Source organism: Mus musculus, chromosome 17 (assembly GCF_000001635.26).
Source record: "Mus musculus strain C57BL/6J chromosome 17, GRCm38.p6 C57BL/6J".
Lineage (NCBI taxonomy): Eukaryota > Metazoa > Chordata > Mammalia > Rodentia > Muridae > Mus > Mus musculus.
The window spans coordinates 70817901-70843286 of NC_000083.6; the positions used below are offsets into that span (position 1 = coordinate 70817901).

Below are 25386 nucleotides of genomic sequence, written 5' to 3' on the forward strand. Positions count from 1 at the left end.
AAAGCAGAAGTGTGTATGTGTGCGTGCACGCGCGCGTGTGTGTTCAAACTACTGACCTATCCCAGTCTTTCCCAAGCTTGTCCTGAGAATCTGTGTAATGTCCTGAACCTTCTGCTTTGATCAGGAGCGAAGGGCCCCTCCTCCAGTGCCAAAGAAGCCGGCGAAGGGCCCCGCGCCGCTGATCCGGGAGCGCTCGCTGGAGAGCTCGCAGCGCCAGGAGGCCCGCAAGCGCCTGATGGCCGCCAAGCGCGCCGCGTCGGTCCGCCAGAACTCGGCCACCGAGAGCGCCGAGAGCATCGAGATCTACATCCCCGAGGCGCAGACCCGGCTCTGAACGCCGCCGAGGACCGTCCCGCATCCCTGCCCTCGGCCACCTCCCCGCCCCCTCCGTCTCTGAGCTCAGTGACAGCCACCGCCGTGGCGTAGTTGTCCACCTCGCAGGAGCCGTCCCCAGGCCGCCCCGCTTCCTGGACCACTTTGCCCATCTTCTCCACCGAGCTTCGCTCCCCCCGTCCTGAAGCCTCATGCAGACATCCAAACCCTTTATTTTCTGGGCCAAGCAAACCCACCTATGTAGAAAACGACACCTGTAGGTCACTCACATCCTCCTCAGTTCTCTCAAGCTAGTGTGTCCCTAGAATTCAGCAATATAAAACCATAGGGTATTTCAGAAACCCAGTATCACATAGGGTGATCCTTTGGGACTTACCGTCTTCCATGTGAAAGAAACGAGGGCTCCAACTCCCTTTATTTGCCCCCAAACAGTTACTTTTTACAAACAGAGAGCGCTTTATTTCTAATCTCAGAAATCACACCATCTCATTGGAATCAAGGTGACAGAGTGGGGACCAAGTTGGCCTAGGGTTGGGGGGCCTGGGTGTGTAAGAGAGAAGGGCGGAGTGCGCAGGTACCTGCATCTGTGCCCTCCCTCGCAGCTGTACAAACTGCCTCACTGGTACTTCATCAACCAAGCTTCAAATGTTTCAATCAGCAGAAGATTGTAAATTCGATCTTTCAGGGAAATCAATCTATTCTGAAAGGCAATAAAAGGAAGAAAGTTAAGGCAAAAGGGAAATAAATACCGGTGGGTTAAGATCCTCTGTAAGGAATCCATTTATTTACCTTAAGAAAATTTAGAACTGAAATGTGTTTTTTTTTTAAATCAACTTTTCTTGTACTCTATGTATTATAATGTCATGGCAATGGTTTTTAAATGGGAGGGTGGGAAAGAGTTGGTTCTGTCAGTTTAGTGTCCATCCTGGTGGGGCCACTTAAGGTTTCACACACGGAAGAACGTTTCTGCTTCTGAGGGGCGGCAAGGACAATGCCAGAGGAGAGTTCGGGTTCTCCGCCACCCTTTGAATGCCACACCTGTCTAGTTCACATTTCCCGGGGGCGTTTTCTCCTTTGGTTTCCTTTCACTCCAATACAGAGTTCACCTGTTCCCCAGCACAGGATTTTGTTCTATGTCAAATGAATAAAATAAAAGGTTTTCTACCCCAGTTGACACGCTGCCTCATTCCCAAGAGCTGTCGTTGTGATCCTGAAGTTCCAGGTAGTGAGAGAAGTCATTTGAGACGCAGGGGTCAAGAACAAGGAGGCGGCAGGGCAGGCGGCATTCATAAACGCTGATAGAAAGCCAAATCTTTGGGTGGATTCCAGGCTGGTTGTTGGCTTGCAATTTAGTCGTCATTGATGGGCTGTGTGTCCTAGCTTCCAGCTGAAGTCTTCAAATGCCCTTTACTTGCAGCAGTTTAAACATTCAGAATGTGGCTATCTGAAAAGATCAGCTGGCAACCTAAAGAATTAGAAATTTGTCATAGGAAAAAAAAAAAAAAAACGAAAGACTTAAAAGAAAAAAAAAATGCTTGTATCAGAGATGCTTAAAAAAAAAAAAAAAGAAACAACCAAACAAAAAAAAGAAACAAAACAAACAAAAACCACTCTCATAGCCAGGTGCTAATTTAATTTTCTTTATGAAATTAAAAGAAGGGATGGGTTCTGGCAACCAGTATTTTCAGACATATTCTAAAACCACTAGAGAATTTGCTACCTCTCAGAGCCATCGAAGCTTTGAGGTTCCTTTCTCAACAGGGCACAAATGTTTACTGCTGTGGTTTACAAGAAAAGGGCTATAACTTACTTTAAAAAACAAAACCAACAACTTTTAACTAGGGCAAAGTCAGCGCTGTGTCAAATTGGAGCAGAGATTTGACTCAAGTATTTGCTAGTTTAAAAAAAAAAAAAAGACACGTTTTCTTTACAGTGGAGCAGCAATGTAAGATCAGAAGTATTTGGGAGTAAGGCCAACTTTCACCTTGGGTAGCCCATGGTCACACTGATTCAAGAAAGATGTGGCATTCACAGAACGCAGCGTTCATTCTGGTCCATTCTGGTCCCACTTTGCCCCACTCATGCATTACTGCAGCTCCTTGCCCTGAGATAGCGCTGAGGTCAGTTTCTGGTGGGATTCCAGATCCTCTGACAATGTTTTCCTTGGGGACTGATTTAGCCCAGGCTATTTTAAAGAGAGACAAGAGAAGGCCTATTTATCTTGTCCAAGTGAACGGCATTTGTATATTCATAAGCTATTTTTGGTAAGAATTTTAAATCTCTTAGCTGAATGCCTGCAGGGCATCAGAACCTTTGCCTTCCTGAGAAACACAGTTTAAACTGTACACTTTATTAAAAAAAATAAAAAAGCGAATTATTGATATTAGGACATGACCCACACACGATACAGCCTGTTACCCACTGGAACCCGGAAACTGACAGCAGGAACATAACTTTTGTTGCGTTCTTCTTTTTGATGTAATTTGTAGAGATGTTTTTTAGTTCATAATGAACAGTGTATGTACCCTCAAAAATTACTTATTTTGTTTAACTTTGGTATAAAGGTGTTGGGCATTTTCTTGGGGCGGGGGGGAAATTACAAAAGAGGTTTGTCTCCCTCATCAAAAACAACAACAAAAATACATTCAAAGAAATCAAGTATTTATTATATTTTTTGCAGATGTTTCCATACAATTCACATAACCTTTTTGTAAAGAGAGATGAAGAAATGGATTAAAGATTTTTAATATTTGAAATGGTAAATAGAACTAATTTATTTGTAATATATTTCTGTTATTTATAGATGTTCCCTTAATGTTTTTCTGTGAAGTACTGCTTTAATTTAAGCCCTATCCTTGTGAATTTACCATTTCTTTTTTTAAGAACATGTCTAGATGCATATTTTAAATAACTGGAATGTAAATCATCAGCATATCTGAATTCCCTAATGTAATTTTTAAAAATTAATTTGGTTTGGGGAAAAAAAGATTCATTTGAAAGCCTTCAGATGGATGGGGTAGGGAAGATTTTTATGGCTTTCTGAATTGGAATTTCATAGGCTTATTTACCTAGATTGTGTGTGGACAAAAAAATAAATAAAAATAACAACCTGTAAATAGATGAACGTTTCCCATCATGTAAAAAGAAGGAATTAATAAAATAATCAATGCACTTCTTTCAGGCCCACGTGTGTTTACTGAAGCCCCAGTCTTCCAAAATCTAAGTGGTTGTCTTTGGAAGTGGGTAGCTCAGCAACTACGTTATCTTTCACGCTTTCATTGTAAGGACACACTCTGCTGCCTGCCCAGTGCTGCTCAGGCTGTGGGAGATTCTGTCTAAAGGACTTCAGAATCAAAGAACTGAAGTTTCTTACACTGATAGTCACATAAGCTTGGAGTTTTGATTCAGGTCTTCCTACCACTCCACCGTCCTAAGGGTTAGATACGGATTACCAATGACTCTATAAGCCCCTTGCACATATATATTTTAACCACTTTCATTTCTTTGCATACACATCTCCCTTTGTGTTTCCCAAACAGTCCTAAAGGTAGAATCAGACCTGTGCTTTGGGTTTCTAATTCCATTCCCACAGTGATTAAAAAAACAAAAACTGTGTACTTTGGGATTCGAAATGTACGTCAGTGGTGGACAGTGTCCTCAGCCTGTGTGTGGATCTAATACCCAACACCACAAAGAAAAGGGGAAATGGGAGAAGAAAAAGAGAGAAGAAACTTTTGCTCTCTGCTCAGTTGCCTGCCATCGTGGCACTGTTCCTAAGGGACAGGTGTGAATCTAAACTTCAGGCCTGTGTCCTTCCCTCCGCAGTTCGTGTTGGTGACTATTTGTCACCAACGCTCACTTTCCACTGGGTTTTGTGCTGACAAAGAGGACTTGCAGTTATCAATGTCAGCCATGTTCATAGTGTTTCCTTTCCAGTCTCCCCTGACATCTTGGCAAAATGCATCGACCTATATGCACCAGACTTGCAGATGAGTACGCAGATAGGCATTGCGCATACATCACCAAATAAGACAATAGAATATGCCTTAGAGACTGTTCCAGAAGCGAAAGGATCAACAGACAAGAATCCTGGGAGGGCATGGAGGTCTGATGGCTTAGACAGCTACTGGCTACCTGCCTAAAATCTTGTCACACTGTCTTACCTTTCGCCAGTGTTATTTCACCCCTCTCCTTAAACATTTCAGCCAGTCCCCGAACTGACTTTGCTTTTGAATGTAGGAACCCAAAACTGAAGAACTCCAGCCAAGGCTGGAGGATCAAGAATTCAAATTGATTCTGGAGGCAGAGACAGGAGGATTTCTGTGAGTTTGAGGCCAGCCTGATCTACGTGGAGTGACCCTGCCTAGAAAAACAAAGGAAAAGGAGAAGGGGAGGAGGAGGAGGGGGAGGAGGAGGAGGAGAAAGAGATGGAGGAGAAGGAGGAAGAGGAGGAGGAAGAGGAGGAGGAGAAGGAAGAGGAGGAGAAGGAAGAGGAGGAGGAGGAAGAGGAGGAGGAAGAAGAGGAGGAGGAAGAGGAGGAGGAAGAGGAGGAGAAGGAAGAGGAGGAGGAGGAAGAGGAGGAGGAAGAAGAGGAGGAGGAAGAGGAGGAGGAAGAGGAGGAGGAAGAGGAGGAGGAAGAGGAGGAGGAAGAGGAGGAAGAAGAAGAAGAGGAGGAGGAGGAGGAGGAGGAGGAGGAGAAGAAGGAGGAAGAAGAAGGAGGAGGAGATTATCCCATGTTGGGGTCACCCCCTCCTCTACAGTGCAATCTAGTATTTAGTAGAAGTTGGCGATGGGGTTGTTGAGGACATGACTTTCTTTCTTTCTTTCTTTCTTTCTTTCTTTCTTTCTTTCTTTCTTTCTTTCTTTCTTTCTTTCTTTCATCTTTGAAACCCACTGCTTGAAACTATAAACTAGTTTTGGTTTAAATAAATGACATATGCGTTAAAAACCATGGCGTCTGAGTGTGCTCAGTCCCGAGTGCCATTGGAAATTAAAGGTGCTGAAGTTTGCCTTGTGTTTGTTCAATGCGCTGTTTGACTTTCAGCTGTGAAACCAAGACCCAATCAATTCCTTTCGCAAACAGAAACTAATGACCCTGTCTGAAATCTCTCCCTTGATTCTAACCAATCTTTAAGTTTGCAAAAGAGGTCTTAAACTCCCCTTGAGGTCTCCCACGAAGCCAAAAGAGAACCAGGCTTCGGGAGGTACCCATTCTCCCCTCCCAGGTACCTGTGAAAATCCCACGAATGTGAGGCCTGACATCAGCCCGCGCCGTGGTTTAGCCTGTCAAGGAATTACTTCCTTGTGTCTTCTAAACGGATGAGCACAAGCTTGAGCTTAGAGTGGAAGTGGCAGGAAGCGTGTTTAATAAACAGCAAAAGCCAAGCTCCGTGCTGCCGCCGGCCCTGCCCACTGTCAGCCGCACAGATCGATCTCCACGGCACTGAGGAGGATCCTGACTCTTTCTAGTCTTCTTTCTGGACAAGTAGATGGACAAGACCCGGAAATCCGATGGGGAAGCCAGCATCCCCAAGCAACATCATTGGAGCGACGCTCACCTTGGAAAGGGAAGCAGAGAGAGCTCCGCTCCGAGCCTCTGACACCCAGGGGAAATGCATTCTGCCCGGTGGCTCTTCAAGGAGGATATAAATGACTACACCTGTTTTCTGTAGGCTCAAATCCTTTCACCTTTATTACTTAGGATGCCAATGCTCTACAAAAAGGGGGAAAAAAATCCCTGCATAGCCAGGTTTCTCAGATTTGTACTCGGTCAGCCATCCCCATGGGTTCCACATTTCCAGGGTCAGTCAACTGTGAATCAACAATACTTGGAGGGGCCAGCAAGATAGCTAAGCAGGTAAAAGCGCTTGCCATCAAGCCAAACAACCTGAGTTCGGTCCTCAGGACTAACACAATGGAAGACGAGAACCAACTTCTTCAGGTTGTCCTCTGTCTTCCACACACAAACCTTGGCATGTGCGCACACATTAACAAATAAATGAAATAATAATTAAAAATATATATTTGGGAAAAGGCATCTACACTAAGCCTGTATAACTGTCTCTTTTTTAAAATATTTATTTATTTATTATATATAATTACACTGTAGCTGTCTTCAGACACTCCAGAAGAGGGCATCAGATTTCGTTACGGATGGTTGTGAGCCACCATGTGGTTGCTGGGATTTGAACTCAGGAACTTTGGAAGAGCAGTCGGCGCTCTTAACCGCTGAGCCATCTCACCAGCCCTGTATAACTGTTTCTTTTCATTCTTGCCTAAACGAGGCACTACAACAACTTCTTACATAGTCATTATATTGTACTAAGAACCTAGAGATGAGGTCGCAGCGGGACGTGCACAGGTGATACGTGAATTTTACACCATTCTATATAAGAGACTTCTATGAGAACATCTACACTGATTTTTGGTAGCCAAGGTTTTGGAACGGGTCATTCATAGATATTACAAAGTACCTGGTTGATGGACACTTTCTTTTTCTAGGAGTTTGGAGTCCAAGGCTTACCAACAGATTCAATGATCTAAGGGGTTAGACGATACTGTACAGGACCCTTTACAGGCAAGTCTGTGTCTCACTAGAATAAAATAAAAATATTCTGTTAACTGGGGCTGGAGAGATGAGTCAGTGGGTAAGAATGTATGCTGCTTATCCAGAGGACCCAGGTTGGATTCCCAGCTTCCAGGTAGTGGCTCATAATTACCTATGAATAATTTCTTTTGGCCTCCAAGAGTACTACGCACACGGTATGCATACACATACGAGGACTAACATCCCTATACATAAAATTAAAAATGAATACACCTTTTAAAATGTATGTTCTATTAACTGAAAACCCTAGAGTCTACTTTAGGGAGTAATACATACTTGTTATCTTAGGGGTGAACATCTTGCTATAGAAAACATTTACTGGGCTGAAGAGATGGCTCAGAGTTAAGAGCACCGACGACTACGCACCCCCAGAGGTCCTGAGTTCAATTCCCAGCAACCACACGGTGGCTTACAACCACCTGTCATGGGATCCGATGCCTTCTTCTGGTGTGTCTGAAGAAAGCTACAGTGTATTAACATATAAAATAGATAAATCTTAAAAAAGAAAAAAGAGAGAAAGAGAGAAAGAAAGAAAGAGAAAGAGAAAACATTTACTCCTATACCTGACACTCCTTAAAGATACTAGACTTCTCACATTGTTTCATTTTCCAAATAAACCATAATGTTTCACTGCTTGAGCTAACGTGACCAAGTGAGCAATGGGGGTTGGTCCCAAAGGCTGCTCTTGAGTGAAGGCAAAATGGATAGTTGGAATGATTCAACCTTGGATTCCTGTGGAGTCCAACTTAGCCCATTTCTTGGGAAGTCCCACCAGGTCCCAACATGTTCAGGGAAAAGAGGCTTCCTACCCTTGGTGGAACATAAAGGTTCACCCTTGGTCTTCTCTGCAGCTTAGCCTGAAGGGAGTCTCCTTTAAGGAACCTGCCACTTCCAACCCTGAGCCTGTTTGTTGACCGTAGCAAGCCAGGTTGTAACTCTGGGGAGCCCTTTCCAGTGAGCAGTACCTTTGTATCTGGTCTTGTATAGGTGCACAATGGATGCCTTGAACGGGCATTGACATCTCAAGAGTGGGACGTCTGAACGTTTGGGAAGTTCTACCTGTGGGGAGGGGCTAGCTAGCACAGAAGAACTGTGTTTCCAGGCTGAAGTTGAGTGAACACCCAACACTGTAAACCATGGTGATGTGAGGGAGCAACTCTTCACACAGAAGTAAATCAGGGGTTTCACCATACTTAAGATGGACCTAAAATGTGTTGCCCTTAGCCTAATTACAATCTTTGAGAGGCTGAGTTAATCACAGTCTCTCTGGCTACTGGGTTCTAAGCCTGTGTAATTAGAAGGGAAAGGGTTCATGTTTGCATAGGGCTGCTATGAGGTCCTTGTGTATAGATTTTGTAAAACTCTATTCAGTGTCCCGCTCATGATTAACACAGCACAGTTCCCACGAGAGAAGTCCTTTACTGAAGGGGGTAAGAAACAGGGAAGAGGAAAGAGAGAGAGATGGATCGGGGTCTCTGTCTCTTATCTGGGCTGTGACTTAGACCACGACATAGGTAACCCAGATGATGATGTGCTTAGGTGATGGGAGTGAGGCATGCGCAGGGAGTGTGCAGTGGTTGCCATGGCAAGCGATGCGAGAGGGTTCTTGTCGCCTAGGGATGACGTCAACGCTGGATTCGGAGGCTAGCTGGATACAGCTTCTGTTGCTAACAGTTCTCATCACGATAATTAAGAATTTTTTTCATTTCCTGAGGAAGTGCTCGCCTGGACCTTGTTGGTTTGTTTATTTCACATATTCTAGGACACAGCTCTCATCAGAACTCTGTGAGGGTGGTCAGGAAGGGCTGGGAGGAAGTAGGCTGACCAATAGGTAAATAAATGCATGAAGAGGTGAGCTTGGGATTTCCCAGCACCCACATGAAAGTTAGTTAGACACACAAATCTATAAAAATGGGGGTAGTGAGGGTAAGAGTAGAACATGTGAATCTCTGAAGCTCACTGGTCAGGCCATGGTAGCCAATCCGTTAGCTCCAGGTACAACTTGAGACCCCGTGTCAAAAAAAAAAAAAAAAAAATGGAGCGAGGGAAGGATAGCAAGGTATATCACCACACACATGTGCACATCACATTGGGTGTGCACCCACATGAGGCCTGATCCCCAACAGCCCCAAAACAAAGCAGAACAAAACGGTGTTTGGAAGGCCAATTGCATTAAACCTGCTGTTGGCAGATTTCCATGCATCTCCGTTTGAAATATCATTTTAGCGTCTGAACCTAAGGGGAAAAGATGAAGCCAAGTGGGGCAGAGTGTGGGGGCTGAGTCGCAAGTGGACAAATCTGACTAGAAAGACAAGCTTATCACACAGGTTGTATTCAAGCTCATGCCAGAGCAAGGGAAGTAGGAACTAGAATATTGTGTCCATGAAGAATTTACCCTCACAGCCGCACCCCAAGGTTTCTCTCTCTCTCTCTCTCTCTCTCTCTCTCTCTCACACACACACACACACACACACACACACACACGGGGCGGGGGGCCGTGGAATGAGTATGTCAATGTAGGTGTCCATTGATGTTAAACATCTGGTTCTTGGGGAGGGTATAGGGGGCTTTGGGGATAGCATTTGAAATGTAAATGAAGAAAATATCTAATAAAAAAAAACAACAAATACAAAAACATCTGGTTCTTTGTCTACATCTTGAACATGCCAACATATATACAGAAAGCTCAGTTTAGTAAGCTCAGTACAGCAGACGACTTCCTATCTAGAAATTATAATTCCCTAAATTCTAATTCTAAATGTTTATTCTCTGAAGACAGTGGGGAGAGTGGAGCCAAGAAATGAACCAGACTAAAGTCTCAGGCGATAGCCATTCAGAGCACATTAGAGAGTTTATACTCTGAGGACGAAGAGACGTTAGTGAGTAATGTACAGAGGCTTAAAAAAAAAAAAAGGGGCTGGTGAGATGGCTCAGTGGGTAAGAACATCCGACTGCTCTTCTGAAGGTCAGGAGTTCAAATCCCAGCAACCACATGGTGGCTCACAACCATCCATAACGAGATCTGACTCCCTCTTCTGGATTGTCTGAGGACAGCTACAGTGTACTCACATATAATAAATAAATAAATATTTTTTAAAATGTACAGAGACGTGGACGGGCCACATAGAGGCAAGGGTGGGCATGGCAGCAAGGATATGGCCATGGCCGGCTGGAGAGATGGCTCAGCAGTTAAGAGAACTGATTGTTCTTCCAGAGGTCCTGAGTTCAATTCCCAGCAGCTATGTGGTGTCTCTCAACCATCTGTAACGGGATCCGATGCCCTCTTCTGGTGTGTCTGAGGACAACTACATAGTGTGCTCATATACATAAAATAAATAAATCTAAAAAAAAAAAAAAAAAGATGGGCCATGGCAGCAAGGACAGGCCAAGGAGGTAAGGCCGGGCCACAGCCACAAGGATGGTGATTAGGAGTTCAGATTGGCGCATGGGAGGTCTGCCTCTTCCATAAAGGACACACCTAGACACCCAATATCCATTACAAAGGAGATTACCCGAGCAGGATGGGGTTGGGGAAAGTTGTGGCTAGCTGAGATTTTTTTGCTGCGGTGGGGTTTTTAAGGAAAAAAAGAAGAGTCTGTGCTAAGGTGAGTTGGTAAATTCTGATTGGACATTGGTCAAATAATGACCTTGATTGTGGGACCTTGTGTTTTGTCTCAGAAAGTAGTCAGTGTGGCCAAATAAGGGAGGAGGCCTTCTTAGGGCCTGGCTTTAGGAATATAATCTAACAGTTTAGCAAGGAGAAGGGAAAGAGCCCAAACCTGTTGGTGCCATGTTTGCTGTGCTCCATCCTGTATTTGTCAAGTTCAGTCCGGCTTGAGCCCTTCAAGGTGCCCTTGGTGGACAGACTGGGCAAGGCCACTTCTGCTCCACAAAACCCCCTTTTTCCATTGCAGGCATAAAAGCCGATTGTAATGAACAATCAGAAGTAAACTGACTCCTGCCAGCTACACCTGGGAGGGGCATGAAAACCCATTCCAAGAACAATTAGTTGTTGGGAAGAAACAAAGGTCACAAGACTCTAGGCTTTTGTGTTTTTGTTTGGCTTGTTGTTAGTTTGGTTGGTTAGTTGGTTGATTTTTCAAGACAAGGTTTGTCTGTTCAGGCCTGGCTGTTCTGAAACTCCCTTTGTAGGCCAGGCTAGCCTCCAACTCAGAGATCCACCTGCCTCTGCCACTGGAGTGCGGGGATTAAAGGTGTGGGCCTCTGGTCTTGTTTTCTTGGAGTGTGCAGGGCCTCAGCTGCAGCTGCTGGCACATCCAACTAGGTTCTCCAGCTCTGACGTCACACCCTCTCCCTCCCAACCCCCCCCCTTAACCCCCCCCCCAACTCACTTAGAAGAAGCAAACCCAATCCCTTTCACACATGCATGAGAAGGGAGCAGGCCTTGTATGGGGTGGCTGTCAGAGAGGCCTGTACCGACTACGCCAAAGTAACCAGAGAGGGCAGTTAGAGTCCAGAGAGGGTGTGCTTTCCATTCAAGCCAAAGGAAAAAAAGAAAAAGCTGATGATATTCGAGAAACAAGGAACTGGGCCACATCCTTCCCCACCACTCCTGTGACTTCCAGTGTTAGCTCAACACTGAGCTAGAGGGAGGGGAGGGCATGGGCTGGAGAGATGACTCGGCAGTTAAGAACACTGACTACTCTTCCAGAGGTCCTGAGTTCAATTCCCAGCACCCACATGGGGGCTCACAGCCATCTGTCTTGGGATCCGATGCCCTCGTCTAGTGTGTCTGGAGACAGTGACAGGGTTGTCATGTACCTTGCATACAATGTATACATATACATTCAAAAGGAAGAGGAGGAGGTGAGCTCAAGACAGGGTCACCATAGGGCCTCTAGCTCTCAGTTCTTCCTAACTTGGAATGTGTTTGGTGAGATACGAGCCGAATGAGGCCAGAAGAGGAGGAAGAACAGTTTTACAGCTTGGATGGGTGTCGCTGTTATAAGAACAAGAAGTGACACTCATACAAGTGGTGAAACTGAAGTGGTGAAACTGAAGTTTGTAGTTCGAGAGATCCCAAGTGTAACGAAATGGTCTTCATTTCCATTTAAAGCTGGCAGTGCACTAGAGGATTATAAACCGTTAAAAATTCCATACTAACAACTTGTCTGCCTTCTCTACGGTGAATATTACCGAACAAGTTGAAATCACGGGGCGGGGCGGGGCGGGGCGGGGGTTGGGGAGGAGGCGTCTGGATGCTTTGATTTAAGGTCTTAGAAGCTCGTTTTGTGTTTTGGGGACAAGGTCCATTGTATTTCCGGCTGACCTCTGACCCCGTGCAGAGCGGAAGGTGACCTTGCATTGTGGATCCTCCTTCTTCCTGTTCCGCCGCCATTTGTCATTTGTCATTTGTCATTTGCGTTTGGATGGTTGTGTTTAGCTTTGATTTTCTTTTTCTCCTTTTCCTTGAGACAGGAATCTGTGAGAACCTGGGCTCTCAAGTAAGTCTCCTGCCTCAGCTATCCAAGTACCTGGGACTGCAGTTTTAAAGTATGTACCCAGCAACTGAACACCTCCCACGGTTCTTTTTTCAAAATGACATTTTATGTATTTATGAGATGTACTCATTAACGCTGTGTACAAGTGGGGCTCAGAGGACAACTTGAGGGAGTGAGTCTGCTCCTCCTACCAGCTGGGTCCTGGGGATCAAACTCAGGTTATCAGGGCTGGCAATAAATACCTTAACCTGCCGAGCCACCTTGTAGGTCCCGATGGTCTTTTCTTGAGAGGAGCTCCACGCGTGTATTTCACACTGGCACATACAGACTCCAGAGCTGGTGTTGGGGGAGCTGATAACATTGACCAAAAACTTGTATACACAGACACGAGTCCTAGAGAGTTCAGCCAAGAAAGAATTTTGGATACATGCTCTGGGCCTCTGTTTCAAGGCTTCTTAGAGTTTGATTCCTATCAGCCCCCAACATGAGTCCAGTCCCACTGCGCTGTCCATGGGCTCTCACCAGCCTTGCCTCTCTGCACCTCTGGTTTTTTTTGTTTGTTAGTTTTTTTGTTTGTTTGTTTGTTTATTTATTTTTTGGCTTTTCAAGACAGGGGTTCTCTGTGTAGCCCTGGCTGTCCTGGAGCTCACTTTGTAGACCAGGCTGGCCTCGAACTCAGAAATTCGTCTGCCTCTGCCTCCGAGTGCTGGGATTAAAGGCATGTGCCACCACGCCCAGCACCTCTGTTTTTAATAAGATGTCCTTCCATGGGTAGACACAGTTGCCCAGTGCTTGCTCTGACTTCGAGGCTGTCTCTTTTTATTGTTTTGTAGTCATGAGCTCTTTCCTCCCCAACCTCCAGATCTTTCTCCAGCTTCTTGCTGAGTTTGCATGGATGTATAATCCAGTCACTGCCCCAGTTGGCCGCGAGTTTTATTGGAGTTCTGTTGGTCCTCAGAAAATTAGCAGGGGGTGGGAGTATAGGGCAGTGGTGGGGTATAATCTTAGGATATAGAAGATCCTGAGTTTAATCCCTAAGCACAGAAGAAGTGGGGGGGAAGGAGAAACTTTGTAGCCTCTTACAATCTTTCCCTTCTATATCCAGTAGAGAGTGTCTTGCCTGCAATAGGTCGCCAGACCTAGTGGTCTGCCATCAGACCTCTTCCTGTCCTTCCTCTGACCTCTCAACCCTGTATTCTGCAGCATTTGCCACCAACTGTCATATCGAGCATTCCATTTCTGCACATCAGTGACGCCCACCTGAGACAGAGAGCTTTACTCTCAAATTTGATGTTTTAACACAGATTCTTCTCTCTCCACCCCACCCCCACCCCCAAAATGTCCACCCTAAAGTCCTCAAGGATCCTTTAGGTGGATTTGTCCAAAAATAAACATTATTTCATCCTCTGGTCACACCAACCATGCTGGTTAGTTTTTGTCAACTCAACACAAATTAGTGGGAAGTGAGAACCGCCACTGAGACTGGCCTATCAGTGTGTCCGTGGGGGGAATGTTCTTGATTAATGTGTGACTAGGGGTGAGCAGGCAGTCCACCCCTGGGAAGGTGGTCCTGGGTAGCATAAGAGAGGGGGGTTTAACAAGCCACAAGGAGCAAGCCGGTAAATAAACAGTGTTGTCTAGGGCCAGTGTTGTCTAACGCCAGTTCCTACCTCCAGGTCCCTGCCTCAAGTTCCAGCCCTGAGTTCCCTTAGTGATGGATTGCCATGAGGAAGTGTAAGCCAAATAAACCCTTTCCTCCCCAGTTGTTTTTGGTCAATGTTTTACTAGAGCATCATAAATGTGACTAAGAAGACACACACACATACACACACACACACACACACACACACACACACACACACAGATTCATGCTCTCACACACTAACACTCTCAATGGAGTTACAAAGAGCAAGTTATTTTGTTGATGATGGTGGTTTGAGATGCTTGTGCTGTTTTGTTGGTTTTGATTTTTCCTTTTTTTAAGACTTATTTATATGAGTGCACTGTCGCTGTCTTCAGACACACCAGAAGAGGGCAACAGACCCCATTACAGATGGTTGTGAGCCCCCATGTGTTGCTGGGAACTGAACTCAGGACCTCTGGAAGAGCAGTCTTACCCACTGCGCCATCTCTCCAGCCCGTTTTTTGTTTGTTTTGTTTTTTTCTAAACAGCGTCTAACCATGTAGCTCCAGCTGTCCTGGAACTTACTGTGTAGACCAGGCTGGCCTGAAACTCAACAGAGATCCTCTTGCCTCTGCCTCCCAAGTGCTGGGATCTGTGCCCAACAAAAAGCAAGTTCTTTGAAGCAAACCTGAGCTGTCAACAAATGGATGCTGTTTACAGATCTTGCAGTGACTCTCCCTGGATGGGAGCCAAAGTCCTGCTTCCTCTTGCTTGTGGGCGAATGTCCTAGCCTCACTTCTGCCTTTTGGCTCCATTCTGGCCCTGACTGGCCCGTTCCTCAGCCCACCCTTCTCCATCTTCTAATGACACAGCAGCAAAGCGATCCCTACTTCCCTCTCCTCCGGACCTCATAGGAGGAAGCAGTGTGAGTGAGGGCTTCAAAGATGGTCACAAGATTAAGAGAGCGATGACGAGTTCGCTAAGAACGGGGTGACCATGGTCTCTCGGGCTGAGGGTTGGTTACTGTGTTTTATCCCTTTGGGTGCTGGAATCTTTCCCATGCCAGGCCAGGGCTTTACCTCGGAGTTTGCCCCAGATCAACCCCAGTTCTTTTATTAACTTATTCTATAGGTCCCAGTGTTTTGTCTGAATGTGTGTGTGTCTACTCTGTTCTACCCAGTGCCCTGCACAGGCCAGAAAACTGTGGAATTCTCAGGACCTGGAGTTACTGTTGGTTGTAAGTTGCCCAGTGAGTTCTGTTATCAGTGTCCTCTTGAAGAGCAGCCAGCGCTTTTAACCACCGAGCCACCTCTTCAGACCCCAGTCCTGGTTCTTAATTGATCAGGGATGGGCTTCTCCTTGGCAGAGCCTCTAATCTGCTATCACCGTCTTCTCCCTCTGAGAGCTCAGTTTACCTTCTGTGATTCTCAACAACTTTGAAGTTCGTGGGATTTTGGGGAGGGGTGGGGAGATTGGTGGAGAGTGGTATTGTTTTAAATACCAAATCTTACATAAAGAAATTAAGCTTTTCAAAGATTCTGAATAATATTCCTTAGAAGGCTCTACGTAGCTCCAAGGAAAAGGTTTGCCTCGAACTGACCAGGTCCTGAGTTCAAGCCCTAGTACCATATAAAAAGGACAAAAAGCTTGCTACACAAATAGTTCTTCCTCCTACCTCCACACCCGCGCTATCACAACATAAGCCATCAGTAAATCAGAGCCAGGGAGACAGAAGGTGCCAACCAGTGACCTGAGTTCAACCTCCTAAAGAAGATGAAGGAGATACCTGGCAGTTCCCAGTGTACTCCTCCAGACACTTGCCTACATGTGCACCCTCAGCACACACAAAATACGTGTCAAGTTTTTAAAAATCATTCTTGAATCCCAAATGGGATTAAGATCCCAGAACCAAGAAAATCCAAAGGCAAGCAGGAACTAAAATTTGAGAATAGAAAGGACTACTAGCGGGATGTGGAGACGGAAGACAGCAGGGAGAATGTGGACCTTGAGGCCAGCTAGGTCTGTAAAGTGAAACTTTGTCTCAAAACACAGATAAGATAGATAGATAGATAGATAGATAGATAGATAGATAGATAGATAGATAGATAGGATAGATGCATATATTCATACATATATACATACATACATGGAGTGAAACTTGTCTCAAAACACAGATAAGTAGGTAGGTAGATAAGATAAATAGAAAAGATAGATGCATACATTCATTTATACATACATACATACACACACACACACACACACACACACACACACACACACGGAGAGAAACTTAGTCTCAAACCAGATAGATAGATAGATAGATAGATATAGATAGATAGTCAGACAGACTGGTTGACTCTGTTGGTTAGTTTTGTAGTTTCTGTATCAAAATTTCAAACCACTGCCTTCCTGGTATAGAGTTCCCTCAAACTGGGGCTTTTCACATCACCTTCCGCCAGCAAGCATTACATGATATGCCCATCTCCACTTCTCCGCAAAGGAGCTCGAGTCAGGTCCTCCTCTGGACGAAGAAATCTGAGTTAGCAGTTGGCCCAGCCCTCTGCAAATGGCACACGGGGCTGGCAGTGGCTGCACCTTGCGGACCGAGGACAATAGTCCGGTGCGAAGCTTGGCGTTTGTGTGCGGACCCAGGGGGCGGGGTGGGGGTGGGAGCCTCAGAAACAGGAAGGCCGAGATTACAGTCGGTTTTACAGCTCTTTTGAAGTCGCCGGGAGCCAGCTCGGGAAGCCTGCAGGCTGTGAGCACGTTGATCAAAGGTCCCTTTGCGGGCTCAAATTAACAGGGAGCTGGCGAGCCCGCGCAGCACCTGCCTGGGAAGAGCAGCGCCACAGCAAACCGGCTCATCTTGCCGGGAGGTGAGCCTCTCAAAAAGCTTGCCCAGGCAAAGTACTTAGGTTCTGTCTGGGTCGGAGGGGAAAGGCGTGGTCTGTTTTCTTTGCGTAGAGATATTTATTTTTAACGTTGATCTTTACGCCACTAGAGCCCTCCCCCCTCCGCTCTAATCCACAAGCAACCCCTTTTCAAAAATGGATGGATGAGTTGAGATTGGGAGAGGAATGAATGGTTTTATCATAAAATTGCGCCGGCCCCTTTACGCAGCGTTGTCCCTTTCATCCCTATTAAAAGCCATAGTATTGATAGGGTTTTTTGTTTTGTTTTGTTTTTTAAAGAGTAGCCCTAAAGGGTCAGAATAAAAACAAACACACTGGAAAACAAAGCCCGTGGGCTCAGAGAGCTGATGCCTAGAAAAGAAAGTGAAAAGTTATGTATAGTTGGGTGTTAATACACCGAGAAGCTGCGGAGAGCGCACAGGAGTTCATTGTGTCAGACTCTTTGTAGTTAATGAGACTTAGGAAATCCCCGAGGACTCGGCAGTGCCTCGAGTCTTCCTAAGGAGCAGATGTGGTCAAAAGGAAAATGGAGAAGGGGTAACTTGGTAGACAACAGAGGATAGAGGTATTTAGAAAATAAAATTATAAACGATCATTTGCCAAGGCAACTCCAAAATCCTTTAGAGTATAGGGTGGTTTTGTTCATTTGTTTTTTGGGGTTATCTCTTTGCAAGTCATTTGATTTCAAATGCAGTGCTCGCACAGCATGCAGAATCTGCTGGGGATTGAGGGCTGCATTACAGCCCATAGCCTCAGACAGGCTGAACTCACCAGCCAGCCAGCTTCCTCCCCCTGTACAGCAGTAACAACACCTCTCACTAGGGTTGTGAAGTCTAAACGACTGTACATAAGGTGCCCAATAAATAAGATAATGTGATAAGTGGCAATATAAGGTGTGCAATAGATAGACTATTACTTTTAAGTCAATCTGACTTTGTGTTTCTATGTTTACACATGTAGTATTTGGAAATGAACCTTGGACTTTAAGAACGCTTGGAGTCATTGAACCACACCCAACTCCTATTCTGACATTTCACTGCTATCCAGGATTTACAGAAAATGTTAGAAAAACTCTGCAGCAATGTTATTTTGAAATTTATAAAGCCTTTACAAAAATGTGAAGAAAGATGTATATATTTGTGGCATCTTGATCTCTACTATAAATTGCGAAATGATTGGATTGAGCTTAAGGTATTAAAGCTTTTAATTAGAAAATTTTAAATAAATGATGTTCTGGATATGTCATGCATGTAACTTTGGAGAAAAATGTCAACTACGTGTAACACCCCCTGACTTGCCATTATACCTATTATGGATTCAAAGGAATTTAATACACCTGTCTAGTTTAGTCTGGTCTATCTTTTTTTTCCCGCTCTTTGGTGGTGTTTTGTGTTTAGTGGGGATGGAAGCCCAGGCCTTGCCCCTCCAACTGAGCTACATTCCTGGATTCCTGGGATCTTGTTTTGGTTTTTCTTTTTCTTTCTTTTTTTTTTTTTTTTGAGACAGGGCCGTTACCTCTGCTATCGTGGGTTGAATGTATCTAAAACCATATCAACTCTATACCGTGATGCCAGGGTACGCCTTGTTTACCTTCATGGTCTTGCGACTAAGTCAGAGCTATGGGCTCACCGTGGCTGCCCAGCATGACAGCATCACCACCAGCCTGGGACACCATCGGGCTCAGAACATGATTTTATAGAATATATGCTCTCAGCTTATAGGTGGGTCAAAAGCAGTAAACGAGCCATCTTGCATCAGCAACCTTCTTGAAAGTGGTCTCTCTTGATGTGTGGATCCCCACACCCGATTGGATGCCTGAGGTCACTCAATCTTATCACATCTGCTTTTTCCAAAGTTTGAATGCATCAGCTCTGCCCTTTGTCCTAACTGGGTGCTAGAAGTTGAATGGCCAGGATTAGCCCCAACTTCTGTCTCCTCACAATCTCACAGGGAGATTTGATCTTCCCTTAGGCCTGACCAACCACAGGATGGGAATTTTTCTAACCTTGCTGAGAACTTTCACTTACAGGAAAAGCTTCAGAACAACTCTCTGGCATGTGCTAATTCCTATCATGGCTCACTACACTCCCATTACGAACCCTAGCACTGGGTGCCCGTCAGCCCAGTCAGCCCAGTCGGGAATTACTATAGCTACCAAGTGACTGCCAAGGCAGGCAGCCTGTCCCCTGTATACAACAAAGGGGTGAGTCACGGAGTAAGGTTGCATGAGATTTCATCACGCTGCTCAAAACGGAATGGAATTTAAGGCAGGAGGTTTATTTCTTGGATTTTCCATTTGATAGTCTCAGTCCTGTTTGACCACGAGTGGCTGAAACCTTAAGAGAGGTGGATAAAGGGAAACTGTGGCACATATCAGCTTTTCGAAGAATCATTCAAATACATTTCAAACTGAAATTCATGAGGGATAAAATATTATTAGGTAACAAGAGACAAACAGAACCAGAATGGCAACTAGCTTTGTTTAATTTCAACTTCTAATTTCACATTAAAATTTATATGGGGAGAATTTATAGCTTTAGGATATATATATATATATATATATATATTCAAATCTATTTACAGATATTGTCCCAATATAAATTTGAATAATTTGTTTTCCTTTTTAGATAAAATGTGAATGATCTTATCAAAACGAACATATTCAAGATTTATTTTATTTGAAAGATACTAGTGAGCCACTGAGATGGCGCAGTGAGTAAAGGCTCTCCTTACCAAGCTTAATGACCAGGTTCCATTAGAGAGAGAGAACTGATTCCCCAAGTTGTCCTCTGATGGCCAGGCATGGAGGGAGGCCCTCACAGGCACACACATCACACACTATATATGTGGGGATGCCCACAAAGGTGCACACACATCACACACATACCATATATGTGGGACGGCCCACAGGCGCGCACACACACACACACACACACACACACACACACACACACACATCACACACATACCATACATGTGGGACGGCCCACAGGCACACACACACACACACACACACACACATCACACACATACCATACATGTGGGACGGCCCACAGGCACACACACACACACACACACACACACATCACACACATACCATACATGTGGGACGGCCCACAGGCACACACACACACACATCACACACATACCATACATGTGGGACGGCCCACAGGCACACACACACACACACACACACACACACACACACACGCACATCACACACAAAAGAGAAAGTGAAATGGAGCCTTCTGGTTTTCCTCTGAAGCAGAGTCTCACGCTTGTCCCTCTCCTTAGGGTAACGGTTATCTTCTGTAATCTCTGCCTGGCTTTGTTGTACTTATCTGCCTGCATGTGCGCACAATTTGCTAAATGTCTGCCTCCAACAGCCTCCTAGAGCCAGGTAAATTTCCATGAGGTCTGAGCCATGTGAAGTCACCCACAAGCTGCCCCGAGGGTGGCACTGGCTACTGGTGTCGGTAAAACACTTCATTCAGAAATCCTGTTTCCTTGACATTTGTTAAATCTCTGTAAAACTTGCTATCCTTTTTTTTTTTTTTTAAGATTTATTTAGTTTATGAACGTGAGTACACTGTTGCTGTCTTCAGACACACCAGAAGAGGGCATCAGATCTCATTACAGATGGTTGTGGGCTACCATGTGGTTGCTAGGATTTGAACTCAGGACCTCTGGAAGAATAGTCAGTGCTCTTACCCACTGAGCCATCTCTCCAGCCCCAAAACTTGATATTCTTACTCAACGGTTTACCACGCTTCCCTTGTTTGCCTGCTGTGCTACTGCAACCGTGGGCCCTAAGCTACCACTTTTCCTTCGTCTGCAAAGCAGTTGTTGGACATTTTCTCTTTTCAACCTCTGAATCATAAAACCCAGCCCACAGGGCAATCTGTTTTTAATTACAGGTCATGATTTTGAGGTCAAGACTCGGCATATTCTCCTGTTAATGAGCTTAGTGAGATCTAAACCTCTGACCTTTACACATTATCTTTTGCTCTCTGGCCACCTTCCAGAGAGACATATCAATTTGGGGTGGGGGTGGTTAAACAATGCTTACCTTCCTGCAGTGTCTTCAGGGCTAATAGGGGCTTGGCTTCATGTAGCAAGAACCATATGAATCCCGTTTTATGAGTCCAGTGTCAAGTATGAGATTTATAACAAGCTGGACAGTGGTGGCACACACCTTTAATCCTAGTGCACAGGAGACAGAGACAGGTGGATCTCTGTGAGTTTTGAGGTCAGCCTGGTCTACAACATACATAGTGAATTTTAAGACAGTCAGGGCTACACATAGAAACCCTGTCCCAATACCAACCTCCCACACCCTGAGGAGAGAGGAGAGAGGAGAGAGGAGAGAGGAGAGAGGAGAGAGGAGAGAGGAGAGAGGAGAGAGGAGAGAGGAGAGGAGAGGAGAGGAGAGGAGAGGAGAGGAGAGGAGAGGAGAGGAGAGGAGAAGAAGAGAAGCGATTTAAGGGAGTTAGACAGATGACTCAGCAGTTAAGAACACTTGCTATTCTTGCAGAGGTCCTGGATTCAGATCCCAGCCCCACCTGCTGACCTACTGCTGTTCCTAAGTTCAGTTCCAGGGAATCTGACACCTGACATTCTGAAATCCTTGGACACCAAGCATATAGGCATAAAATAGATCTTTAAAAAGAAAAAAAAAATGATCTAAACTGGGTGTGGTGGTAGACAACTATAATCTAGAGATGGGGACAGATGAGCTTGTCTAAGCCAGTCTAGAATATTCAGTCTGGCCCTGCCCCTTCCTCTCCCAGTGATTCTGAGAAATCTTCTAATTTCCAGTAGTGGAGGAGTTTTTCCTAGATTAACGGCACTCACGGTTAACGATTATGAACTGGGAATGAACAGAAAGCTAATTGAGTCAGATGTGGCGGTCTGTAGTCCTAGCCTCAGCAGCAGGATAGTGAGTTGGAGACCAGCTCAAGCTATGCAAGACTCTTCTCAATCTCCCTCTTCAAAATAACTGAGCAAAAATGGGTAGGGACTGTCCTGTCAAGAGAAGGTAATTTGAAGATGGACTCATTCATAATGTCGTCATCTTCATCATCATCACAGGCCTAGCAATGGTGGAACGCTATGTAGATGTCATAGAAGAAGCTGGAGTGAGTTCCAGCTCTAGAGGACCATCCGGTGTTCACTGTCTGGAACACACACACACACACACACACACACACACACACACGCAGGCAAAACACTCTTAACACATAAGTTAAATTTAAAAATGTTGTTTTTAAGTTGTCATGGAAAGATTTGTGGGTAGACAAAGGTGAAAGGTTATGGTTTGAGGAGAGGCTGTAGAAAGAAAGCTGTTGCAGGGACAGGTCTCAGCCTGTGCAGGGGGAAAGAGTACTGCTCTCGGGCCCGTTGCAGGATGGTGCAAGGACAGGTTCAGGCTTCAGCTACAATCAGAGCTTCCTGAAGACAGAAAAGTAACTCTTCAGAGGAAGGTCATACAACAAAGTTTTGAATCATACCACACCCATGATGCCCAATATATAAAGAAAAGGAAAAAAAAAAAAAAAATCACTGGCTCCCCAAGTCGACTTCCTACTGAGGTAAAAAGCTGCCAACAGAAACCTCGGCTATTATAACACATTGCAATTGGCAGAAGAGTGCTTTAAGGCTATTGATAATAGCGTATGAGGGGCTGGGGAGATGGCTCAGCGGGTAAAGCATCTGCCTTGGGAATGGGAGAACGGAACTCTAGAGCCCCAGCACCTACAGGGAAAGCCACACTGGTGTAACAACCCACCTTCAATCAAGTACAAAGGAAGCAGATGCAGGTGAACTTCAGGGCAGTCATGGGGCCAGCTGCAGATTCAAGAAGAGGTCCTGCCTCAGTAAATCAAATGAAAAGTGACTATAGACAATATCAACCTCTGTCCTACGCACACATAACAGAAAGAGATAAAGGCACGGGGGTGGAGTGGGGAGGAAGATCCTATACAGAAATAATATATAACTGATAAACCAAATGAGAGGAGCAGGGGTGAGAAAATTAAAAAAAAAAAAAAAAAAGAGAGATCACAATATAAATGGCTTTTCAAAAACAGTAATAAAGCTGGGTGTGGTGGTATATGCCTTTAATAGCAGCACTTAGGAAACAGAGGCAGGAGGATCACTTCAACTCCAGCCTGGTCTGGGGTGTAGATCAGCAGTGAAGTCCTTGTGAAGTATGGATGAGGCCCTGGGTTCTATTTCTAGGAAATGGAATATATATAATATATATATTATATATATAAATATAAAAATATATATATGTAAACTCAAAATGTCCTGGAATAGGCTTAACAGCAGATTGAAAGCTGAAAGTTACTTAGATGAATTATTGAATTTGAAGCACAGTGAATATATAAGCCTTAAAAACATGTAAGGCAGCCAGGCGTGGTGATGCACGCCTTTAATCCCAGCACTCGGGAGGCAGAGGCAGGCGGATTTCTGAGTTCAAGGCCAGCCTGGTCTACAAAGTGAGTTCCAGGACAGCCAGGGCTACACCGAGAAACCCTGTCTCGAAAAACCAAAAAAAAAAAAAAAAAAAAAAAAAAAAGTAAGGCAATCCTAGATGATCTACTATACATTCAGTGACATTTTAGGAGAGAAGAAAACAGAAATTTTATTTTATTTTAAAACCAAGGGCCAAAACCTTCCTGATTGTGTTTAAAACAAATAAAAAGGCAACAAACACGTACGCCCAGGGCGGTGAGAAGGATGATGAGAGATGATAGACAAGATGGTAGAAAGCAAAGCAAACAAATGAAAGAAAAGCTACCTGGCCACATTAAGGTGGAGTGCCGAAATTCCAAAGGCACACAGCACTCTAAGTAAGGAAAGGACCCAAGACCCGAGAGCTGGGGTCTCCTCAGAAAGAGGGGACAGACAGACGGAGGCTACGTCTTACACAGACCAAAGGAAGGCACCAACCTGAAATTCTCCAAAAGGGGGTCACCCTTCCAAGACCAAAGGAAAATCAAAGTTCAATAAATATTCTCTCCGCAGGTGGGCCCCGAGAACTGAGCTTAGGTGCGGCAAGCTTGCTTTCCACGGAATCATTTCACACTACACTCCTCTGGGGGGTTCTCCAAGCTTACAAGGTATGACACTAGATGTCACTTGAGTCTACAGGAAAGAATGGAAGGCACCAGAAATGCTAAACACACACACACACACACACACACACACACACACACACACACACGCACACATACACAGAGTCTCCCACAAAGCTCATGTTTTGAGAGAGGGTCTCACTATGTAGCCCTGACTGGCTTGAAGTCACAATGATCCCCCTGCCTCTACCTGCCTACTGCTAGGATTAAAGGCAAGTTCTGCCAAGCCAGACCAACCAAGCTGAGTTTGCTTGTTTTTAAGCAAAACTTTTATCTGTATGATTGAGTTTATTGTGTAGAGACATGTTTATTTGAACAGACTCACAAAAGCAAAGGGGGAAAGTGAAGAGACCTTCTTCACCGGAGACTTGAATAACTAAAGGCACGCGTTCTTGTCCCTACAACCACTCAGAATTAACAGTATGGCTGGGTGGCTGGGTGGAGTAGAAAATGCCTTTGATTCTAGAGCTTGGGAGGAAGAGAACTCTGTGAGTTCAAGGCCAGCATGGTCTATTTAGTGAGACAAGACAAAAAAAAAAAAAAAAAAAAAAAAAAAAAAAAAAAAAACACACAACAATTAAACTAACCATGACTGAAAATAAAAACTGAAGAAAAAATACTAGAAAATACTAATTAAACTAAAATGAGGAAAAAACGGAGGAATACAAAGGCAGGGGAAAACCATACGTACATGGACTACAAATTCATCAAGAGATAGCTGGGCTTGGTGCTGAAACTGTATAAGGTGTAAAGTGACTAAACAAAGTGACTCGAAAGCAGAGACTAAATGAAAAACCCAGTTAAATATGCCCGAAAAGAAGGTATTTAAACACAGGGAGTTTAAAAGTAAACAAACAAAAAGTTATACCATAAAAACAGTAGACACAAAAGAATTCTTTCCCTTCAGTGTGAGACAGTGTTTTAAGTAGCCCAGGCTGGCCAAGCTCACATGGAACAGGGTATAACTTTGAACATGGGTTTGGGTTACAGGGATGTGCCACTTTGCCCAGTTTATGTACTGGGAGGACAGACCCACATGCTAGGCAAGCACCCTTAAATGGAAGACTCCTCAGCCCCACGAATAATTTTGTTTTAAATCTGAATCTCTCATGAAGTAGCAGATCTCTCGTTTCAGCGGCGGTCTGATTGCCCTGGCCTGCTGCGATTGCGGGTGTGCGTCCCTGCCCAGCTGATATGGCAGCTTTTGAGTTACACCTTGTAGAACAATGGTTTCTATTTACTATCTGGTCACTGAGAACCAGGATCCCTCAACTCAGAGGAGGAAAAGTGCCCTCAACCTTGATTT

The 25386-nt window shown here is 44.8% G+C and overlaps 1 protein-coding gene and 1 long non-coding RNA gene across 30 annotated transcripts in view; one reads left to right on the forward strand and one right to left on the reverse strand.

The window, feature by feature from the left end:
• Dlgap1 (DLG associated protein 1) overlaps positions 1–3513 on the forward strand; it is an 852341-nt gene extending 848828 nt beyond the window's left edge. For 22 of the 29 annotated variants that reach the window (XM_006524173.3, XM_011246406.3, XM_011246407.3 and 19 more), the window contains one exon: positions 125–3508. In XM_006524173.3, the coding sequence (XP_006524236.1) occupies positions 125–334 (210 nt within the window). In that variant the 3' untranslated portion in view covers positions 335–3508. Of the gene's footprint in view, positions 1–124 lie in introns of all 29 variants that reach the window. The other 7 variants (NM_001360665.1, NM_001347411.1, NM_001347412.1 and 4 more) reach the window with 1 other exon arrangement.
• Positions 3514–20487: 16974 nt separating this feature from the next.
• Positions 20488–23384, reverse strand: Gm41610. Its single transcript, XR_876931.2, has 3 exons — positions 22727–23384; positions 21793–22389; positions 20488–21141 (listed from the first exon to the last, which is right to left on the reverse strand). It is a non-coding gene; the product is annotated as a predicted gene, 41610 (long non-coding RNA).
• Between the last annotated feature and the right edge of the window lie 2002 nt (positions 23385–25386).